General features: G+C 48.6%; 1 protein-coding gene across 1 annotated transcript in view; it reads left to right on the top strand.

Annotated features, from left to right (window-relative positions):
- The window catches only part of APBA1 (amyloid beta precursor protein binding family A member 1), a 226,411-nt gene extending 206,348 nt beyond the window's left edge, over positions 1 to 20,063 (top strand). Inside the window, exons 6-13 of the mRNA XM_003782933.2 lie at positions 96 to 128; positions 1,163 to 1,249; positions 1,845 to 2,030; positions 5,885 to 6,064; positions 8,206 to 8,418; positions 17,123 to 17,242; positions 18,017 to 18,157; positions 19,022 to 20,063. Of these exons, the coding sequence (XP_003782981.1) occupies positions 96 to 128; positions 1,163 to 1,249; positions 1,845 to 2,030; positions 5,885 to 6,064; positions 8,206 to 8,418; positions 17,123 to 17,242; positions 18,017 to 18,157; positions 19,022 to 19,093 (1,032 nt within the window). The 3' untranslated portion in view covers positions 19,094 to 20,063. The remainder of the gene's footprint in view (positions 1 to 95; positions 129 to 1,162; positions 1,250 to 1,844; positions 2,031 to 5,884; positions 6,065 to 8,205; positions 8,419 to 17,122; positions 17,243 to 18,016; positions 18,158 to 19,021) is intronic.
- Positions 20,064 to 20,438: the final 375 nt, after the last annotated feature.

Raw genomic sequence — 20,438 nt, 5'->3', positions numbered from 1 at the left:
ATGGGTACTAGTGTGTCAGTTCCCTTTTCAACTTTGAGTCTCTGCAAATTCTTTTCTAACTATTCTCCTATCTCTGTTTGTTCCATGCTAAGCAGATGGCCCAGAAATTAGCCAAAAGCAGGAAGAAGGTGCAGTACAAACAACTTCATCAGCTTGGTGTTCTGCCTGTTCTTTTCATTTGTTTCTGTTTTGCCTTTTTCTATTTTTGTGTTTTTGTTTTCTGCATCCAGCAAGTTTTTGTTCAGATTTCTTTTTGAACCGCCCCATAAGCCAGCGTTTCTCAAAACTCAGTTGCCTAAAGTGGCCGTTTTCTGTTGCTCATTAGTCATTTCATGTCAGAGGAGCGGCAGGGAGCAGATTGGAGATGCTAAATGAATCATGCAGTAGTGTAGAAGTTCTCCTCCTTCAGGGGCACTGATGTGGCAGGGACCTGGGTATGTTCAATTACAGTTATGTTTGACTTGTGGATCTGTCAGATTGCTGGATGCAAAAAAGAAAACTCGCTGATAACCTCACATGCGTGGAGTTAACCCCTAAATGACCCAGACCGTGCTTTTTGGGTGTGGAGCTTCTAGGTGCTTACGAACCACTCCTGGGATGTTGGGCTTTGGGGCTCACTCTTAGTGGGGTGGCTTCAGGAATGGGCAACTGCTTCTGTGTTTCTGTGGTGGTACATGAAGACCCTCTCACCAGAACTGCTTCCCAGAGGCTCCATTTGCACCTGCTATAAACATCATCCCCCATCAGCTCAAGCAGGGGCAGACTCAAAGTGACTTCTTCAAGGTCCTTGGGTATGAGTTAGTTGCCTGAAGGCAACTATTGGGCTCCAAAACCCTTACAGAAAGGACCATTTTCTATCCTTGTTCAGAGTCAAATCTACTTCATTGGGTTACTGTTTCTATTGGTTCTACTGGTTACTTCTCAGTGAGGAAGCGAAGGAGCTTCCACACTTCTCCATGTGACCTGGAGATGCTCACTCTCGTCCATGTGTCCATTCCCTGTGTGGTATCCTCAGCTTTGGCAATTTAATCCTAGAGTCTGCGTTGCCGTTCTGGTGACTGTGTCTTGGTGCCTGTGTGTGTGAGCTAACCTACTCCTTATGCGCCTAGGTTAGGGGAGTGTAGTACAACTTTCTCCTGGTGTGTTTTTTTTTTCTTCTCAGGCTCCTGAAGGTGAATCTCAGCCAATGACCGAGGTGGATCTCTTCATTTCTACCCAGCGGATCAAAGTATTGAATGCCGACACACAGGTATCAGCTGGTGCCACCTTCCGCAGAGGTGAAGTTTGGTGGTGATGTGTGTCTGCAGAGAAGCTGGCCCTAGGTGCTGGGTTCCTTATGAGCTATTCTAGAAGTGTTTGCAGTGCCTCTTTCTGGCTGGGGTATGGAACTGCTTTCTTAAAGCTCAAGGGAAATGCTAAAGCATAGGTGTTGTTTAGCATCCTCATAAGTTCTTATGAAAAGGTTCATTAACATGGATAGGCTAGCATTTTAAGAAATTTTGTTTAAAATCAAACACACACCCCCAAAACAACAAAACAACCATGCTGTTTACATTTTTATTCTTTTTTTAAAACTTCCCCACCAAAGAGTCTATATCGGTTGTGAAATGTTTGAAATTTCTTATTTCTTTTCACCTGCTGTAGATCATTTCCTGCTCTTGGTTAGCCAAGGGGAATGCCTGAGCAGGGGTGGGCAGGTATAGGTCTGCCAATAGGTCTTCATAGTGGGCCCTGGAGCCCACCCTGCATGTGTGTGGACCAGATTTGGCTGGCTGTGGAATGGCACCTCTCATGCATCATTAGATGCTATGCCGGACTTAACTGCCCTTTCTTCCTGCCTCCAGGAGACAATGATGGACCACCCTCTGAGGACCATTTCCTACATCGCAGACATCGGGAACATTGTGGTGCTGATGGCCCGTCGGCGGATGCCCCGTTCCAACTCCCAGGAGAATGTGGAAGCCTCACACCCATCCCAGGATGGGAAAAGACAGTACAAGATGATCTGCCATGTCTTTGAGTCTGAGGATGTAAGGGTGGCTTCCCTGATCTCCTTCTGGGTATCCTGGGTGGCCATTGGGTGACCAGGTTTCACATGATTTCTCAGAACCTGAATCAGTCTAATTTATCGTATGTTAAATGTACTTATTGAGCAACTACTGTGTGCCAGGCACTGCTCTAGTGCTAGGGATATACAGCTAAATAAAACAGATACTCATAGTGATGGTTAAAGGAAGACAGGAAATAAATTAATAAGTATACTTAATATAAAATTAAGTAGTGGGCAGCTATATAAAAAAATAAAGCAGGGTCGGGATAGAAGAACAAGGGCTATTTCAGGCAGGGGGTAACAGAGTTCTCTCTAGAGGAGCTGACATTTGAGCAGAGACCTAAAGAAAGGGAGAATAAGGAAGGAGTAGGTGCAGAGGCCCTGAGGTAGGGGCCTGCTACTCAGTGGGAGGAAGGGCAAGGAGGCCACGCTACTGGGCAGTCTGGAATGAGGGGAGAGGGGAAGAATGTGGTCAGTCCACGAAGGACCTGAGCAGGTCTCTGAGCACGAGGGCATCATAGGAAGACAATTCTTTTTTCTTTCTTTTTTTTTATTAAAACATAGCTGTGTACATTAATGCAATCATGGGGTACAATGTGCTGGTTTTACATACCATTTGAAATGCTTTCATCAAACTAATCAACGTAGTCCTCAAGGCACTTTCTTAGTTATTATGTTAAGACATTTGTATTCTACACCTAGTAAATTTCACATGTACCCTTGTAAGATGCACCGTAGGTGTGGTCCCAACAACTACTCTCCTTCCACCCATCCAGTGTACTCACTCGTCCTGTGAAACCAATTTATAGCTTTCTTGTGAAAGCTATAACCCAATTATAGCCCAAGAAGAAGGGAACAATTCTTTATTGATAGGACTGTCCTGTGAGCTACAGTAAGATTAGCATCTGCACTCCTCCCCACCAGGACGGGAGTACCACCCTCCCCACCAGCTCCTCCTGACACAAAGCCAGTAACTCCTAATCTCTGGTGGGGAGGTCAACAGAAAAAAATTTGTTTACAATAGAGGCCATTCTTTCATTTGGCCTTCTTCCAGGGTTGTGCCGGGAGCTGCTGGTGAAGCCACCAGATTTCAAATTGCATTAGCACCGGAGCTGATCCCAGAGCCTGGGCAAGCCTGGGATGCTCCCTTTGAAGATGGGCCACAGCCCCACGTGGTTCTGAACTGCAGGACCCCTCCCCAGCCCCGTTCACCCTCTGAGGGCTGTGTCAATGCCTTTGACTGTGCTAATTTTTCCTCCTATCACAGAGGAATAAGCTGTGTTTCTTGTGTGGAGCAGAGAGCCCTTATCTGTTTAAAAGAAAATTGCATGTGATGACCTTGGCTCCTTCTTAAAAGAGGCCATTTTTCTCCAGTAGCGTGTTCATCTAGCTGCAGAAATTGCCTTCTCCAAGAAGAGGCCATCCTGCTTTTCTCTGGGGAGCCACCACTGTTGTGGCTGTGGCCATAAGGGGGAAGAGTTGCTGATACTTCTTGTCACTGTCCTTTACTGGTCTCCTTCTCTAGGAAGCAGCCTTGGGACAAGGTCAGAGAGCTCGAAAGGCCTCTGCCTGCCATTCTCCCTGCTGTGCTCCCCCACCCATTCCTCAAAGCTAAGGACAGACATGCATGAAGATGAGTTGGAAGAGTTCTCAGAAAGTGCCAAAAGAAGGGAAATTTGGGATCTTAAGCCTCCTGTGTTTTGCATGGCCAGTGAAAGGTGGAGTTGGCGCGGCTCACCGGCTCAAGGATGCCTGCAGGGCCCCTGTCACCTCCACCTGGCTCAGAGTTCGTAAGGACGGTTTCTGCTCCTTGGGCCAATCAGAGAGGAATGGAAGGAGAAACAAGAGTTAGGACAAGAGTGACCCAGGAATGTCACCCCTTTGCTTCCATGGGAGTGTGGACAGAGCATGTGGGCTCCTGAGCTGGGAGAGCTGGGTTTGCATCCTGCCTCGGTGTGTAAGCTGTGTGGCTGTCCAGCCGTGGTTCCTCTTCTGTAGAATGACGGTGCCTCCCTCATCGGGGCTGCTGTGGGACTCTCACAGATACTGCACATAAAGCCCAACACATGGCAAGTGGTCCCTTAGTCTCAGCTGCCAGTATGTTTGCCAAGTGTTTCCATTAGTGATAATCAGGAAGTCCGCCGGTCACGGCCACAGGGATATATTTTTCACTTCATCTGCACGGGCCTTTCTGATGCCGGACGCGATGCCTCACTGCCTCCCAGCTTTGCAGCAGGGAGGAGGGAAGTGGTTCTTGATGTAACCTGTGGCAAGTGAAATCCCCAGATTCTCAGAGTTAAGATTTATTTCCCCGTGGCCAGCCACATAGAAAGTTCTGGTTTCACTGTTAATTAGCTGCTTTTACTAACAATTAGGGAAAACAGGGAAAGGAGAGATGGAGATTGGAATTGAGTATGTTTTTAAAACATTCCTCTAGAGATTTTCTGGTTTGGTTTTGCTTTTCTGCCCATTCCTGGTCTGTCCAATCTGAACAGTAGTACAGATCTATAATTCCAAAATCTAACAAGCTCTGAGAAACTAAAGGGATTTTTGCAGTACGTTGGCTAATCAACTGGGAAATGCAGGGTTAGACTAGATCAGAGTTCTCAGCTCCATGGGGACAACGCTCCCTTTCTATGAGCAACATTGTTGTAATGCCTCATTATTACCCTGAAATGAAATTTATAGATAATATGTAACCTCCCCTTTTGAAAATCTGTTGCCAAATAATCAAAATATGGCCATAAATATAATACAAAGAAGAATGAAAGGAGAGCCAGCTAAAATAAAATTATACTACAGCATGTAAACGCTTGGTCCAGCCATTCTCAAAGGCACACTGCAGTAGCCAGGTGCTTGCCCCTGCTTGATTAATAAGTTTGGATATAGGTAAACAACAGTGTTCAGTGGAACATTGCAGGGGCTTTCCATTTGGCATTTCAAGTTGAGGGCTAAATAGGAAAATGCACACACATACACATATACACGTACAGACATGCAGGATGACCATGCTGGACAGCAGATATGCAGGTTGACAGGGATGTGATTTTATTGGCAACTCTGATACCATCAGCAGCACTGAAGCTGACGGGTTTCCAGCCATGAAACTTCCTCCTGGTAAAGTGCTGGACAAAGCAAAATACTGGCTTATCTCAATGTACTCAGTAGTATTCCTGAAACATTCAATATGTTTTAAAACCACATGATGGCCCTGTGCTCACACCTATAATCCCAGCACTGAGGGAGGCTGAAGAGGGAGAATTGCTCAAGCTCAGAAGTTCAAGACTTGAGTGAGCAAGAGTGAGACCCTGACTCCTAAAAAAATGAAAAACCCAGCCGGGCACTGCGGCGAGCACCTGTAATCCCAGTGGCTTCTGGAGGCTGAGGCAGTGGGATGCCCACAGCCCGAGTCTGAGGTTGCAGTGAGCTATGACACCATTGCATAGGGTGGGACTCTGTCTCAACAACAACAACAAAAAAAAACCCAAATTAAAGTGACATGACGAAACTCTTTGTGTTTATACATAAATCAGAGTTGAATCCTGGATTCATATGATTAGAAACAGGTATTACATGTACATGAACGTCCAGAAGGATGTTTGAAAATTGCTCAGGATGTAGGATGACTCACCATTTCATAGGGTTGTCCTTTGCATGGCAGGAGTCCTGCATCTTTGATTCCTGTCCCCTGATTATAAAATGGTCATCATCCTAATCAAAAACATCCCCTTCACCTTTAGGAGGACCATAGTCTAGGTGGGGAAGTGTACTGGGCTCTCCCTCAAGGACATCAGCCCACTGACCACCACCTTTCCTCTCTGACTGCTACTCTAGGCCCAGCTAATTGCACAGTCCATCGGGCAGGCCTTTAGCGTGGCCTACCAGGAATTCCTCAGAGCCAACGGGATTAACCCTGAAGATCTCAGCCAGAAGGAGTACAGTGACCTGCTCAACACCCAGGACATGTACAATGATGACCTGATCCACTTCTCCAAGTCGGAAAACTGCAAAGATGTAGGTACTTTCCTTGACACTGTTCTCCAGGCTGGATCAGCCAGTAGGGTCGGGGGGCAGGGGGAGTGGGCAGCCCTGCTGTGGAAGTGAAGGCAGGTGGAGGGTGAGGAGTGCAGAACTGGCAGGGCATTGTGAAGGAGCTGCCCTCTCCTGGGCCCTGTTATTCCATGCTTTTGTGGATGGGTGTAAACAGAGGAGCAGTATATCTGCTTCTGGACATCCTGAGCTAAGTTGTAGGTGGGTTCCAGAGGTGGCTGTGACCTGAACTCTGCCCTTGTGAAGACTGCAGTCTAGGTAAGGGTACCCAGAGTTAAATGATGATGCCAGGCACAAGCACTAGTCAAAGCCAATTAATTGTACTTGGCAGAATGGAGCAGATCTTGGCTTTCAGACAAGAGATGCTGTGCTCCCCCAGGGACCACCCTACTGCTCTAGACCAAGCTCTCCAGGAGTACCTAGAAGAAGACGGGGCCATCTGAGCTAGTGTGGAGGTCTGGGGATTATTTGGAAAGGTAGGGGCAAACAGGGCTGGGCCAAAGTAACAGGATGGGAGTCAGAAAGCTCCAGATTTGTCTGGGAAATCAGGAAAGGAGTGCCTTGGCTGTAGCAGGGGCTGGGCACAGGAAGGGAGATGTGGAAACCAGCACGAGGTCCAGGTCAGACCTGAAGGGCTTGCAAGTCTAGCTGAGGGGTTCAGACTTTATCCCATAAAATAGAACCTGCAGCCAGCCCACTAGTATCTATCAGGTGTGTGTAGGTGACAAGTGGAGCTGGAGGTGGAAGTTTGGTCAAGAGGCTTATGGGGGAGTGTGGGAAGCAAATGATGGGGCACTGAGGAAAAGTGTGGTCCTCCTGGGCGAGAGCTTCCCTCTGATCCAAGGGGAAGCTCCAGTGTACAGATTGCAGGACCTCGAGGCAAGAGTGCTGGCAGGCCTTTGTGCCCCGTACCAGCCACTAACCAAGGGTGGACAAGGGGTACATTGGTTGTAATGCTGTAATGAAGTACCAGAGATTAGGTAGCTTAAATGACAGAAATGTATCATTTCACAGAGCTGGAGGCTGGATTCCAAGACCAAGGTGTTGACAGGGTCACTTCCCCCGAGAGCCGTAAGAGAGGGCTCTGTTCCAAGCCTCTTTCCAGGGCTTTAGATGGCTGCCTTCCCTCTGCACAGGTCTCTGTCCAGAGTTTTCTTCTTGTAAGGACTCCAGTCATGTTGGACGAGGGCCTATTCCCCTAACCGCACTTAAAATCAATTACTTGTGTAAAGGCCTTATCTCCAAGTAAAGTCACAGTCTAAGGTACTAGGGCTTCGTACTGCAATTTTGGGAGGACACAACTCAGGTTGTAGCTAGAGTGTCTCCTATTTGGCTAAGGACAGTTCTTCAGGGAAGGGGCCAACTGTGAGTGCCAGCAGCTGGGGGACGAGAGACGGCCTGTGAAGGGGACTCTGTCACGTCCCAACAACTAACACACACACTCTCTTGGTGGAATGTTCCCAAGAAGTGTCTTACCTTCTGTGACACTCTGCGAACCACCCCCATCCCTCAGGACACAGGTATCCTGCACTGACTCCTGTCTTCTCTGCCCTTCCACTGCAGGTCATAGAATGATTAGGTGTGTCCAGGATGTGACCTTCTGGGGTGTACTCCCAACCTTTTGGTTGTAATTAACTTCAGCATCATTTTTTTTCTTTTCCCTTAACTTTCTCCTTGTAGAGAGGTGTTTCTGCATGTTTGTTTATGTTTAACTCAAGAATCTCAAATGTCAGAATTTATGAAGCACTGTGGGAAGGGGAGACCGGTACATGTAATTCAAAAAGCTATTTCTGAAAGCCATAACAGACACAGCCTCTTTCCCCTGCCTCTAGGAGTACAAAAATTAAAAAAAGAAAAAAAGAAAAAGAAAAAAACCTAGTGACCCTCATGGCTGTGTGCTGAGGCAGGATTGCTTATGTGAAAGGAGTGAATTACAAAAAAAGAGTGTAGACTATGTGAAATTCTTTCTTATAAATTCCAAGTGCTGTGGAATACAGAGGAGACAGGGATTCCCCTGGCTGAAGGAAAAGGGGGAGAGGCTTTGATTTCTGCCACCACCCCAGATGGTTGCTGATTCAGGCTTTCTGATATTTCTTTCCTTGTAGGTTTTCATAGAGAAGCAGAAAGGAGAAATCCTAGGGGTGGTGATCGTGGAGTCTGGCTGGGGGTCCATCCTACCCACCGTGATCATCGCCAGCATGATGCATGGAGGCCCTGCAGAGAAGTCGGGGAAGCTGAATATTGGGGACCAGATCATGTCCATTAATGGCACCAGCTTGGTGGGCCTGCCTCTGTCCACCTGCCAGAGCATTATTAAGGTACCTGAACATGGGGAAAGTCGGCTGTTATTGTAGACCTGAAATGACATGGAGTGTGATGGCATCAATCAGTAGTATCTGGTAATATCTGTGAATGTATCCTAAGTGTCAGGCTTCAAGGAAGACACAAGTTATTGTTTACAGATTCTTTCCTGAAATTGATTTACATCAGGGCTACTATATTAGCTCACATAACACTACTCTCTGAGAGCATGCTTGTGGCAGGCATCACCAGTCAATCCCAGCACTATCCCACTAAGCCTAGAATCAGCCTCAGTAGAACTTTTCTCATCTCAGTAATCCATACCATCACTTTTCTCATCTTAGTAATCCATACCATCACTTACAGTCAGCCTGATGTACTTGACATGACTTGCCATCCCTGTTAAAAATCATCAGAATGCTTCAGATCTGAGAGCACTTTTTCCTTCAGGTGGCCCTGGCTATGATGCTGGTGAGTCTGTCCTCCCCCAGAGCCTCTGTACTGCCATCCCCATGTGCTGGTTGCCACAAGAAGAAGGAAACCATTCTAGTCCCTGGACTCCTTTTCATTCCCTAGCATACATACTCCTTGCTCAACCTGAACTGATACTGTTATATAAGAGTAAGAGGAGTTATTTAAAGAAAAATTACATGTGACTATTTGGGAAAAATTAGATTTTCACCTTGAAATGAAGCATCCATGGGTAGTCTTTTGAGTACGCTAGTACTTGCTGACTGCACAGCCAGTGTGACCAAGAATAGTCGCCCTCTACTGAAGACCCCAGCAGCACACTGTGGGTGGACTGGGGTTGTACAGCTTCCTTTGGTTCTGCAGGGATTTTCTGAAAGACTATTAGCTAACAGGGGTCTTCAAACTACAGCCCCGGGCCACATGAGGCCTGCATAGGACATTTATCCGGCCCGCTGGGTGTTTTTGCCACCACTGCCTGTCCTGCTTAGCAGCCAACTTGTCCCTGGGCCCACAGTCTGGCCCTCCAACAGTCTGAGGGACAGTGAACTGGCCCCCTGTTTAAAAAGTTTGAGGACCCCTGAGCTAGAACATACCTATCTCTGGTGGGGAGGGGGGGTGGGGAGACAGAGGGCATGTGTGTGGCAGGCATCACCAGTCAATCCCAGCACTATCCCAGAGAGAGAGACAGAAAGGGAGAGGAGAGGGAGTGGATTCTTATAATAGTTATTATGAACAAAAGAAGATCCCAAAAGCCAGCCTTGTCTGGGCTGAGAGGTCCTAAGTGGGAGGTGAAGGTGAGTGTATAGGACATAGGAATGGTGTCTCTTTGTTTTTAATGAAACTGATTAAATTCTAAGTCCACATAAGATAATCACACCTAGAAAGAAATAGTCCTCATTGGCCTCCTTTAATTTCTTTTTGTTGCTTCTTCTACCTAAGTAAATTTTTCCTCTTGCTTAATATACATTAAAGATAAGATTAGAGAATTTTCTTGGCACACGCATACTCATTCAGACATGTTTCATTGGGCCTCTGTGCAGTGCTGAGTTGAGTGGTGGTGAAGCAGGGCTGGTAGTATGCGTGTGGAGGGTGATTACAGACAAGAAAGGGTTCTGTGGCCCTAATAGCAACGTGGAGGTGAAAGGGTGTGAGCAATAAGAGGGAAAATTTTATGTGATTTTTAAATTGACTTTGAAGGAATAAGACCTAGGTCAGTAGCAGAAAGGAAAAATGGCCCTTGGAAGTTGCTTGTATTAATGGCCAATGGGCTGGCATTAAGCCAGGGAGAGATGGGGTTCAAGCATGGGCTGAGAAGGCTGGTTGGGTGCTGCCATGATGGTGTGGGAAGGCAAAGAGTAACCAGGCATGGAGAGGCAGGACCAATCCACTTTGGGGTCTCTCTCTCCCACCAGTAAGCAAGTTACTTACTACACACCTTGCGTGCACACATGAGAGCTGCCAAGGGTAGTGGTACCCAGAGACACAAGAAGTACAGTCCCCACCCCAGGGAGTTTGGTCTGGATGGGGAGAGGTGAAAGGACAGAGGGCTAACAGTGATCAGCGCCATGCATCTGGTGCCATTCCAAGAATACACATGTATGAGCTCCCCGTGCCCTCACTGCAGCCTTCTCTGGAGAAGGCAATGCAGCTATGCCCACTATTCACATTAGGAAACTGAGGCAAAGAGAGAGATGTAATCACCCAAGGTCAGCCACCTGACATCCTGCCTTCAATACAGAGTCATCCCAGGAAGGGTGTCTGGTCAAATTTTAGATCCAAGCCCAACCCTGGGGCAGTAGTTCTCAATCAAGGGTGATCTTATATACCCCCAAATATCTGGAGACTATTTTGGTTATCGCCACTGGGGAGGAGAAGGAGTTCCTGGCATCCAGGGGATAGACACCAGGGACACTGTCAAACTTCCAACAATGTACAGGACAAAGCCACAGCAAAGAATTATCAGCCCCAAATGTCTACAGTGCTGAGGTTCAGAAACCCTGCCCACAGAGGAGAGAACTTAGTGAGAGTGGGAAGTTGAGGGAGTGGAAAGTTCATGGGATGTTGATCTAAGTTTGGGAAGGAAGATTGTGGACAAAGGTGTTATGGACTGAATGTGTTTCCCCAAAATTCAGATGTTGAAACCTTAATCCCAATGGGATGCTATTAGGAGATGAGGCCTGAGGGAGGTGACTAGGTCATGAGGGTGGAGCCCTCATAGACGGGATTAGTGCCCTTGTAAAAGGACCCTGGCAAGCTCTCTTGCTTTTTGCTATGAGAAGATACTATAAGAATCTCCTGTCTGCAGCTGGGAAGAGGGCCCTCACCACAACCAATCATGCTGGCACCCCAATCTCAGACTTCCAGCCTCAGAAGTATAAGACGTAAATGTGGTAGTTTATAAGACTCCCAGCCTGTGATACTTCATCCTAAGAGACTAAGAACAGGCTAAGACAAGGGGATACCTCCAGTGAAGGTAGGGAAGGACTGGGACAGAAACAGTCCTGGTGAGGCCCCAGGTCATGGCTGGCACAAAGCACCAGCTTTCCTCCTCAGCACAGCCCACAAGGGGAATAGGAAACACCAGGTCCACAGAGAGTCTGAGAGCCCTAAGGCCCAGGTGACTCGCTCAAGCTGGCGAGTGAGACCCAATCCCTGCCTCATCTGTATACATATTAGGAGGAAGCCTAATATGAACCCAAGAGGGCAGCTTGACTTCCTCTGCTACAGCATGGGGTTCACAGCATCAAGGTGGAAAGAAACTACAGCAAGACCTCTGTCTGAGCAGTCTCCTGAGAGGAAAAGTTTTATTTGAGGAGCTGAACTTTGACATCTATAAAGGCAGTCTCTGTGGAACCAGAAAATGAAAAGGTGATGAGAGAGATGTAACTGATGAAGATGGAGAGTATGAAAAGCAGTGCCTTCATGGTCCCTCAGAGAAGTACTTAGCAGGGCAGGCCCGGCGAGAGCACAGCGGAGCTTCCTGAGTGCCATGGATGTGCACGTTGTGTGAGGGCAAAGTATAAGGCCCATCCGTGGTCCTTCCTGGCTGAGGGAAGAGTATCACCCCTGGTGACAGCACATGCAGCCTGTCTTCAGTGGCTTCTATTGCATTTTCAAACTTCTCTCCACGGCACGCTGCTTTCTGCCTGCACCTGCACCAGTGTGCACACTGCCCCACACTTGTCCCACAGCCCCCGGGGGCCCCTGCAGGGAAGCGCCTGGTGCCTTCAGGCTGGGTGTTCAGATGTGCTGCCGTGTGTCTCAGTGCCCTTTGCAGAGACTTTCACAAGCCGCTCTCATCCTGATAAAGCCGTGCTTCTCAAACTGATTGGAATCACCCAGGGGATCTTGTTCAAGTGCAGCTTCTGATTTAGCCAGTCTATGGTGGGATTCTGCGTTTTCAGCAAGCTCCCAGGGTGATGTCATCACCAGTCGACAGGCTATGCTTTGAAGAACAGGGGTCTAAATTGGTGTATTCTACATTTTACCCCCTTAATTCTGGTTGGCCTTTCCCCTCTTCCTGGGTTATAGGAAATTGAACCGATTTCTAGAGTTATAGATATCTAATTATCTTAATTACTTGTTTTCTGCCATTTATTTTTTCTGTCATAATTAATTCCCAAAGCATAATTACCAGCAGGTGAAACATACCACAGGCATCCTCTTTGCCAGCCATTGCCTCCATGGTCCTGTCCTCTGGAATTTTGTTCTTTTGAGGACCAGGGCCCAGCTTCCTTTCCCTTCCCTGGGATGATCATGGTTCCGCTCTCCCGTTGCTATAGAGACCACTCTGGCTTCTCTTCTCTCCCCTCCCCTCCTCTCTGCCCTTCCCCTCCCACCATATTTCTTAATTTGCTGCACCATTCCGCTGTTGTCATGGGGACCAAATGACCCTTTATTTAATTGGCACCTCCAATAAAATGGCAGCTCAGAAATCCGAGTTAATGGGACCCAACTCGAAACATTGATTAGGAACGGCGGAGCAAATGCACGGTCTGCTTATTTCAAATTGCCATTTCTCTAAGCCTCATCTTGCAGCACATTTTTCCCAATCTAGAAAATCTCCCACTGAGGGACATATCAGGCATCTTAAATCAATTCACATAGAAGGAAAGACCCCACCAGAGTAATGTGAAATTTTTTAGGCAACATTGAGAAAATAGAGTCATTCTCTTGCTTTTTGATATGTCAGGTAACATTTTCTGTATCACATGAGCGTACTGAAATAATCCCAATGGTTAGTGAGTATACACATTGAAAGCAGGTGGCTCAGCCTGAAGGGTTGAGATTCTCACAACATGCTCTGGTCTTTAGTTTTCTTATCCCTTGGTTCCCACAGATTCCTGGTCTCCTGGTGCATGATTGTAGAAAGAGAGAGGGGAAGGGAATCAGGCCCCCTCTTCTCTCTTGCCTATTTCAAATTGGAGGCTCAGGAGAGGGCTCCACTCTCCAGTCGTCAAATCTCCAGTGCCTAACACATTTCTTGGTACAGAGCAAGTGAAGAATAAATATTTACTAAGTAGATGAAAAAGAGGACGCACTCAGAGAAACACACCCATGTGCGCCGTCTGAGCTGCCCTCACCACGTCCCGAATCTCACAAAAGCAGCCTACTCTTAGGAATAGGTGTAAACATAAAGGCTGAGATTTGGTTCACAGGCAAAGTAATCTGGAATTAAAAGAAAAAGAAAACATGGGCGGCGCCTGTGGCTCAAAGGGGTAGGGGGCTGGCCCCATATGCTGGAGGTGGTGGGTTCAAACCCAGCCCTGGCCAAAAACTGCCAAAAACAAACAAATAAATTCCCTTAAAAAAAAATAAAACATGAAAAATGGTACAGTCATGGAAATTAGAACTGAAAGTGACTTCAGTGAGTTTCACCATTCATCATGAAGATGAAGAAAGATGCCCCTGCTTGGGGTGGCTGAAACAGCCCTTGAGTCCACATCTTCTGATACCCACAGAGTCCTCTTCACCAGGCCGTATTGGTCCTGCTGTTAGGAGCAAAAAGCCAAAGCATCTGCTCTTGTCAACGTGCTGCCCCGAGGAAGGCCTACATCCTTTGCAGACTTTGGTTTACCCAGAGAGTGTCACATGTCACTCATTTCATTGTTCTGCTTTGAAAAACTTCCTTAATCAGAAAAGTTCCCTGAGAGATGTTCCAGAACCACCAGGGACGCTCACTGCAGGAGTGTGACCACCAAGTCTCATGGTGCAGCTGGGCCGTGGCTGAATGACAGCCATCGGGAGGCTCAAGTCCTGCAGAACACGGGGCATTTCAGAGCACTGAGGAAACAGATGCTGAAGGTGAGGAAGTTAAATTGGATCCTGTTAAAATTCACACAGTAAGAGGAGAACCAAGCAAAAGAGGGGAGGCCGCTGGGGAGATGTGGAATATGAGGACCATGAACCCCGAAGAACTCTTGCCATGGAGGAAAGGGAACTGAAAAGGTGGCCCCAGTTCAAGGCTGGATAAAAGACTGGGGGACACAGGTCTGTCCTTCTGTGGCCAACTCTGGCTACTTTTTGAGGTGAGACCCACACACTCTCTCTCCCCTTGTATGTTCAGGGCATTATGCAGCAGGAGAAAATACCGTGGGCTTTGAATATAGACAGACCTAGGAGAGAATCTGCTGTGTGTGAACTTGGCCGAGTTGCTCAATATTGCTGCGCCTCTGTTGCCTTTTCTAACTCCAGCATCTACCTTATGTGAGACAGCTCTGTGATTTCCAGGTCAGTGCCAGGCAGGGAGCATGCTTCATCACCGGTAATTACTATCATCGTGATTTGGGTGGTTTCATCATCAGGATGGGTTTTGAGGCAGCAGTGCTGTTAGGGATGCTCACACGTCATACAGACGTGGGCATGGCTGACCAAGGGTCATGCCCCATAGTGAGGGGCAGCCAACTCTTCCACATGCATCACCCACACCCCAGCCTTGCTAGCACCTGTCTCACGGAGCACACTAGCCACAGGTGTAACTCACAAATTGTCTTTGGGTCTAGTGCTGGAAAAATTAAGTCACCTGGGTGCAGGTGAGATCATCTGCACCAGTTTTTAAAATTGAGCATGCATCAGAAACACTTGAGAGACTCGTTATCACACAGATCATTGGGTCTCACCCTGCATTTTCTGATTCAGTGTGTCTGGGATGGAGCCAGAATTGCATTTCTGACAAGTAGCCAGGTGGCCGCTGATGCTGCAGGAATGGAGGGGTTGAGGACCATCGGTGTTTATTTATTGGTCAAGTATAGTAGCTCTGGATAACCAGGGGCAAAGTAGTCCTCATCTATCCCTCAATCTGAAGCATATTTTCATTACTTAGAAACAAAAGGTGTGTGGGCCACGTCTGCCACTCAGAAAAGCACTCTCCCATAAATTCTGTGTGCAGTGAGGTCACCTAACACCACCTTCCCATCTCACTGGGCAAGATGCTATGAGAGAAGTAGTGGCCTGAGCACAGAGCCCTTGGACAAAGTAGGTTCTGTGTCTCTGTCCTCATCTCTAAGATGCGACATGTAAGTCCTGACCTCCCACAGAAAAGATTTTGTAGTGGCCGTGGAATATGCAGATTTCTACTGGTAGAGTAAGATGGAAGCTGTCAGCCTCTGGGCATACCATGGCTCTATCTTCCCTCTCCCAGGCCTCGCTCCTTCGGCTATAGAGGACACAACTTGACCCATTTGTGAATTGATCAGTACTGTCCCCAGGGAATAGCAGAGACTTGGGTAGAATAGGGCCCACCTCGTCCCCGAATCCCTGCACAGTAGGGCCCATCCCACAGCACCATCTCTCAGGAACACCTTCGGCCCCACCCTGGGCTCTTCGGAGGAGAGGAGCTGTAGTTGAGCTTGCACCACACCCAGTCATCCAGCCTTGCTACACGGCTTTCAGTCAGGCAGGCACTTCCCACGTGTGCCCAGAGCAGAGCCAGGAGCAGCAAGGCCTCCAGCCACGTAATGCGACTCCCATGCCATGCCTGGAAGGGTTTGGGAAGCACCTGCTGGGGGCCATTCTTTACCAGCTGGCAAGCAGGAGGTCATTAAGCAGGGTGGTCTGGGGAGAGCTGGAAGGTGGACTAATTTACTTTTGCCTGGCACCCTTCTCTTAGGGTGAGGCTAACAGACAAGTCCGTCAGGCTATAGGAGCAAACCTCCCCTCCTGCCTCCCCCAAGTGAGAGTCAGTGATGATTTTCTAAAAGAGATGTTCCTGAGCAGACCAGGGTCCTGTCACTGTCATGAGTGTGATCAGGGGACAGGAACCCTAGCATAAGCTCAGCTGAGACCATGGTTGGCTAGAGGAAGCTCTAAACACGCTTTCAGACCACTCTCTTTTTTATAGTCAAACTGGCTTTCCCTCTACACTCCATTCTGACTTAAAAGGAGGGTACAAGTCATCAAGGGTCACAAAACCACAGATAACCTCCGAGACCTATTTCTTCTCCTTCTGTCTCCATCGACACCTGTCCTACAATGCTTCCCACGCTCTCAAGGAGGCCCACACTGACGGGAGTGGCCGGGTGCTGAGGGAAGGTTGATAAGCTGTAATATCTGCACGAGGCAGAGAGAACGGGGAAGAGGTCTATAAGAGCCCATCAGCCCAGTGGCTATGAATTAATTGTCTTCTGTTCAAAGAGGAGGCTCTGTTAGAGTTTGCCTTTCAGAGAAAAAGTCCATTTCCTTTCCACTTGTCTGTCTCCTGACTGGGAAGAGAACGTGCTCCTTTCTCTTCCAAGCCACAAAGCAGACATAACATGTACTCATAATTGCACAACTACCACTTCTGCCCTATCCCTTAAACACAGCCCATTTCCTATAATGAAGACATTGCCCACAGCACACAGATCTCTGCATGGGCTGAAAGGGCACTTTCCAAGGGTGTCCAGCCTTTTTTCTTCTGTGCACCATATGGGAGAAGAGTTGTCTTAAGCCACACGTTAAATATACAAACATTGACAAAAGCTGATGGGGAGGGGGAAAAAAGATCCATGCATAATTTTCATGACATTTGCCACCACAGATAAGCAAAGCAGCCTTCACATAAACTTCATGTAGCCCGCGGGCCATGGGTTGAACACCTCTATGCAGTTCTCTCTCCAGGTTGGCAAACCCTGGCAGTGATTGTCCCAGCTCAGGCACTGCAGGCAGCAAGTCCCCCGGGAGACTCACTGAGGCTCCGGCCCGGTGCTGCCTGCCTCTGTTGATTCTGTCTGCCTTGGCAGTCATCACCCACCATGCTTTACTTGCTTTCAGGGCTTAAAGAATCAGTCCCGGGTGAAGCTGAATATCGTGAGATGTCCTCCGGTGACCACCGTGCTGATCAGGAGACCAGACCTTCGCTATCAGCTGGGCTTCAGTGTCCAGAATGGCATTGTAAGTGCCACACTCTCTATACCCTTTTCCAAAATACTGACAATAAATGTAGCACCACCTTTGGTCTTTTTCCTTTTAAGCCTGTCTTTTTCCTGAAAGAACCCATCCAGGAAAGGGCTGAGTGGATAGAGGCAGGCTCAGCTCCCTCTGTGGATAGAGTCCCTTTGGGCAGAGAATGCTGCCCTGAGCCCAGAGTTTCTGTGATGCAGGGCTACCCTCCCAGCTTCCACCTTGAGCGAGTTTGGGATATACCCACCAAGGGCGCTTCTCCTCTGGGGCCTGCAGCCGTCCATACAGCCTGCACACAGAGGCTGCCACAAGGCTGCTGTGAATCCCAGGCCTGGGGCTGTGGGGCACTGGGGGCCCAGCACAGCCGGTCCTCAGAGCTTCCAGTGGTCCAGTACAGTGGACAGCCCAGGGTGAGGCTGCTGCCCAGGGGCTGTTTTGTACAAATGACCTATCCTTAGCTGATTGGCCTTTGTAACTTAGCTCTTTAGGATACAGAATATTTTGGATCATGTGGCTGACTACTTTAAAATAATATTCCCTTATATATTTTTTTAATTGTAGTAAAGTATGAATTACCTAAGATTTACAATTTTAACTGTTGTTAAGTGTACAGCTCGGTGACATTAAGTATACTTGCAATGTTGTGCAACCCTCACCACTATTTTCTTTTTGTTATCCCGGGTGGGGGGCTTCTGGGAAAGACCTTCTGTCCCCACCTGGGTCTCTGAGATGCTGAGAGGTTTAACCTGGCCTTTGCCCCGGTAGATATGCAGCCTCATGCGAGGGGGCATAGCGGAGAGAGGAGGCGTCCGCGTGGGACATCGGATCATTGAGATCAATGGGCAGAGCGTCGTGGCCACCCCCCACGAGAAGATCGTCCACATTCTCTCCAATGCTGTTGGGGAGGTAGGGGGCAGGCTGGGGAGGGCTGAGGGTGAATCTCACCTCATGCTTTGGCCTTGCATGGCCTTCCAGGAACCTTCCTGAGCAAACTTTCCCATTCCAGAGGCTCCCCAGCCTCCAGACCTGTCTATCTCTGGCCAAATGTTAACCCTATGAGAGAGGGGCTGTCTGAGAGCCACCCCGTGAAATGAGGTCAGGGCGCCCTCAGCCTTCTCTCAGACACGACCTGCTTGCCTCCTTTTTGTGGCACTCAGACTTGGATGGCCCCTGCCTGTGCCTGCCCACCTTGCCTCTGTTCTCCCAGTTAATCTCACCACATGTGCTCAGAAGATGTAAGTCTTAGACCCAAGTCTCATCAGCGGAGTGGCCCTTTGGAATCTTCTCCTGGCAGTGCTGGTGGCAGTCATAGTCCCCATGCTAGGGCGGATTGGATGTCCTCCCCTCTGCTGCCCAGAGAGGTGGGGGAGGCAGGAGCAGCGAGATGTCCACAGAGCCCTTCTCCTTCAGTTTTCAGAATGCTCTGTTTTGTGCTCAAAGGAGTAGGGTGTCAGCGCTATATGCCAGAGGTGGCGGGTTCAAACCCCGCCCCGGCCAAAAGCTGCAAAAAAAAAAAAAAAATATGCTCTGTTTTTAAAAGGCCAGTGAGATCATTTGAGAGAAATAAGCCTTCCCTCCTTGCTTATTTTCCGTCACCCTTAAACTTGTGAGGAAGCCCGTGGATTCGGGTCTTCAGTGGTGGTTTCCAGTGGGGGATCTTCAAAGCCCCCCCCCCATAGTGAGAGGCACTGCCTCTCTTCCCACCCTGGGGCAGGGCCCACACATCCCCCCAGCCTCGGCCCCCCACTAAGCCGCATTCTCTGCCCTCAGATTCACATGAAGACGATGCCAGCCGCCATGTACAGACTGCTGACGGCCCAGGAGCAGCCCGTGTACATCTGAGCCATGCGCGCTCACGTGGCGGTGGCATGCATGGAGGACTGTCCTCACCGTGGTTGTGTTTCTCGTGCTGCATCTCTGTGTCCACTGAGACATTTCCCTCTTGCACCCAGCATTCGGTTTTACACAGGAAGAGAAGAATCCACAAGGACCTCTTTGCTGTCTCTCTCCAGTTTGCATTTTTCTTTTAAATCCCAGGGAAGTTTCGTATGTGCTCCTTTGAGGATAGAGAGCAGCCGGTATCCACCTGGTATCCACCTAGGACCACCCTGGAGGGCCTTCTGGGGGGGGAGGTCCCAAGGTGGACTGTCACTGCCCAAGGGGAAGAGTGCCCTCCTTAGCAGGAGCTCCGATGGGCAGCAAAGAAACTGATTCAGCAGTGCCTAAAATCCAGTTGCTGATCTCCACTCTCCTCTAATGGATTTATGGGAATATGGTGGTAACGGGGGACCAGCCCACGTCATTAAGGTTACGCACTGCCCGCCATGTAGTTGGGGCACCAGACATTATTTCCGCCCAGAATTTCTGAGCCAACCTTAAATTTCTTCTATAGTTAGTTTCCGTTTCAATGTCTATGTGTCTTCTAATATGAGCCTTCTCACCCCAGGATAAAAGGGGAATAACTGCCTTGGACGAGGATACCATAGTGTTGCAGAAAGCCTGGCAACTCCTGAGGCAGCCACAGCATTGCCAGGTTGTACCAAGATTACCAACCCTTAGATGAACACAGGCAGTACTTTCTGCCTCTCTCGAGCACATACACACAGTCTCACTTGCACATCACCCTGGTCGCCTCCCCACCCCAAGGAGATGAGTGAAAATCAGGCCCACAGAGCCCTGGGGAGACCCACCATTCAGGAGACCCCTTCCCCTCGCAGGCAGTCAGCATGCAGGGACTGGTCAGCCTCATCCCAAGAGAGATGCCCTCTCTGCGGCCAAGGCCTGGCCCTCCCAGCACCACCTTGGCTTCTGGCTAGACTCTCTAGCCTGCCACACACACACACATATTACACACAGACATATACAGAGTCTAGGAAGGACAGACTGCTCCCCTAGAAGATGAGGCTTTGGATACGCAGTGTCCTGTTTCTTGGCCTAAGGTGAAACCAACTTTTCTCTCCACTCAGGGCCACTAGGCAGGATGTGATATTTAACAGGCCACAAAATTAAGGGGACAATAATGACCTCGAGTTATGCCTAAGAATCCCCAGAATATGTTCCAGAAACAATATCTTGCTGCCTCGTGAGTCTGAGAGTTTTCACCTTGTGTAGAATGTTACATGTATTCATCAGGTGCCTCATATTTGTGGATTCCGTTGGAGTTCGGTGCAGATGTTTTAGTACTATT

This window comes from Otolemur garnettii, unplaced genomic scaffold (genome assembly GCF_000181295.1).
Source record: "Otolemur garnettii isolate 467f Iridium unplaced genomic scaffold, OtoGar3 scaffold00006, whole genome shotgun sequence".
Lineage (NCBI taxonomy): Eukaryota > Metazoa > Chordata > Mammalia > Primates > Galagidae > Otolemur > Otolemur garnettii.
The sequence above is the reverse complement of the archived record's forward strand: the minus strand, read 5'-3'. Positions and strand labels throughout refer to the sequence as shown.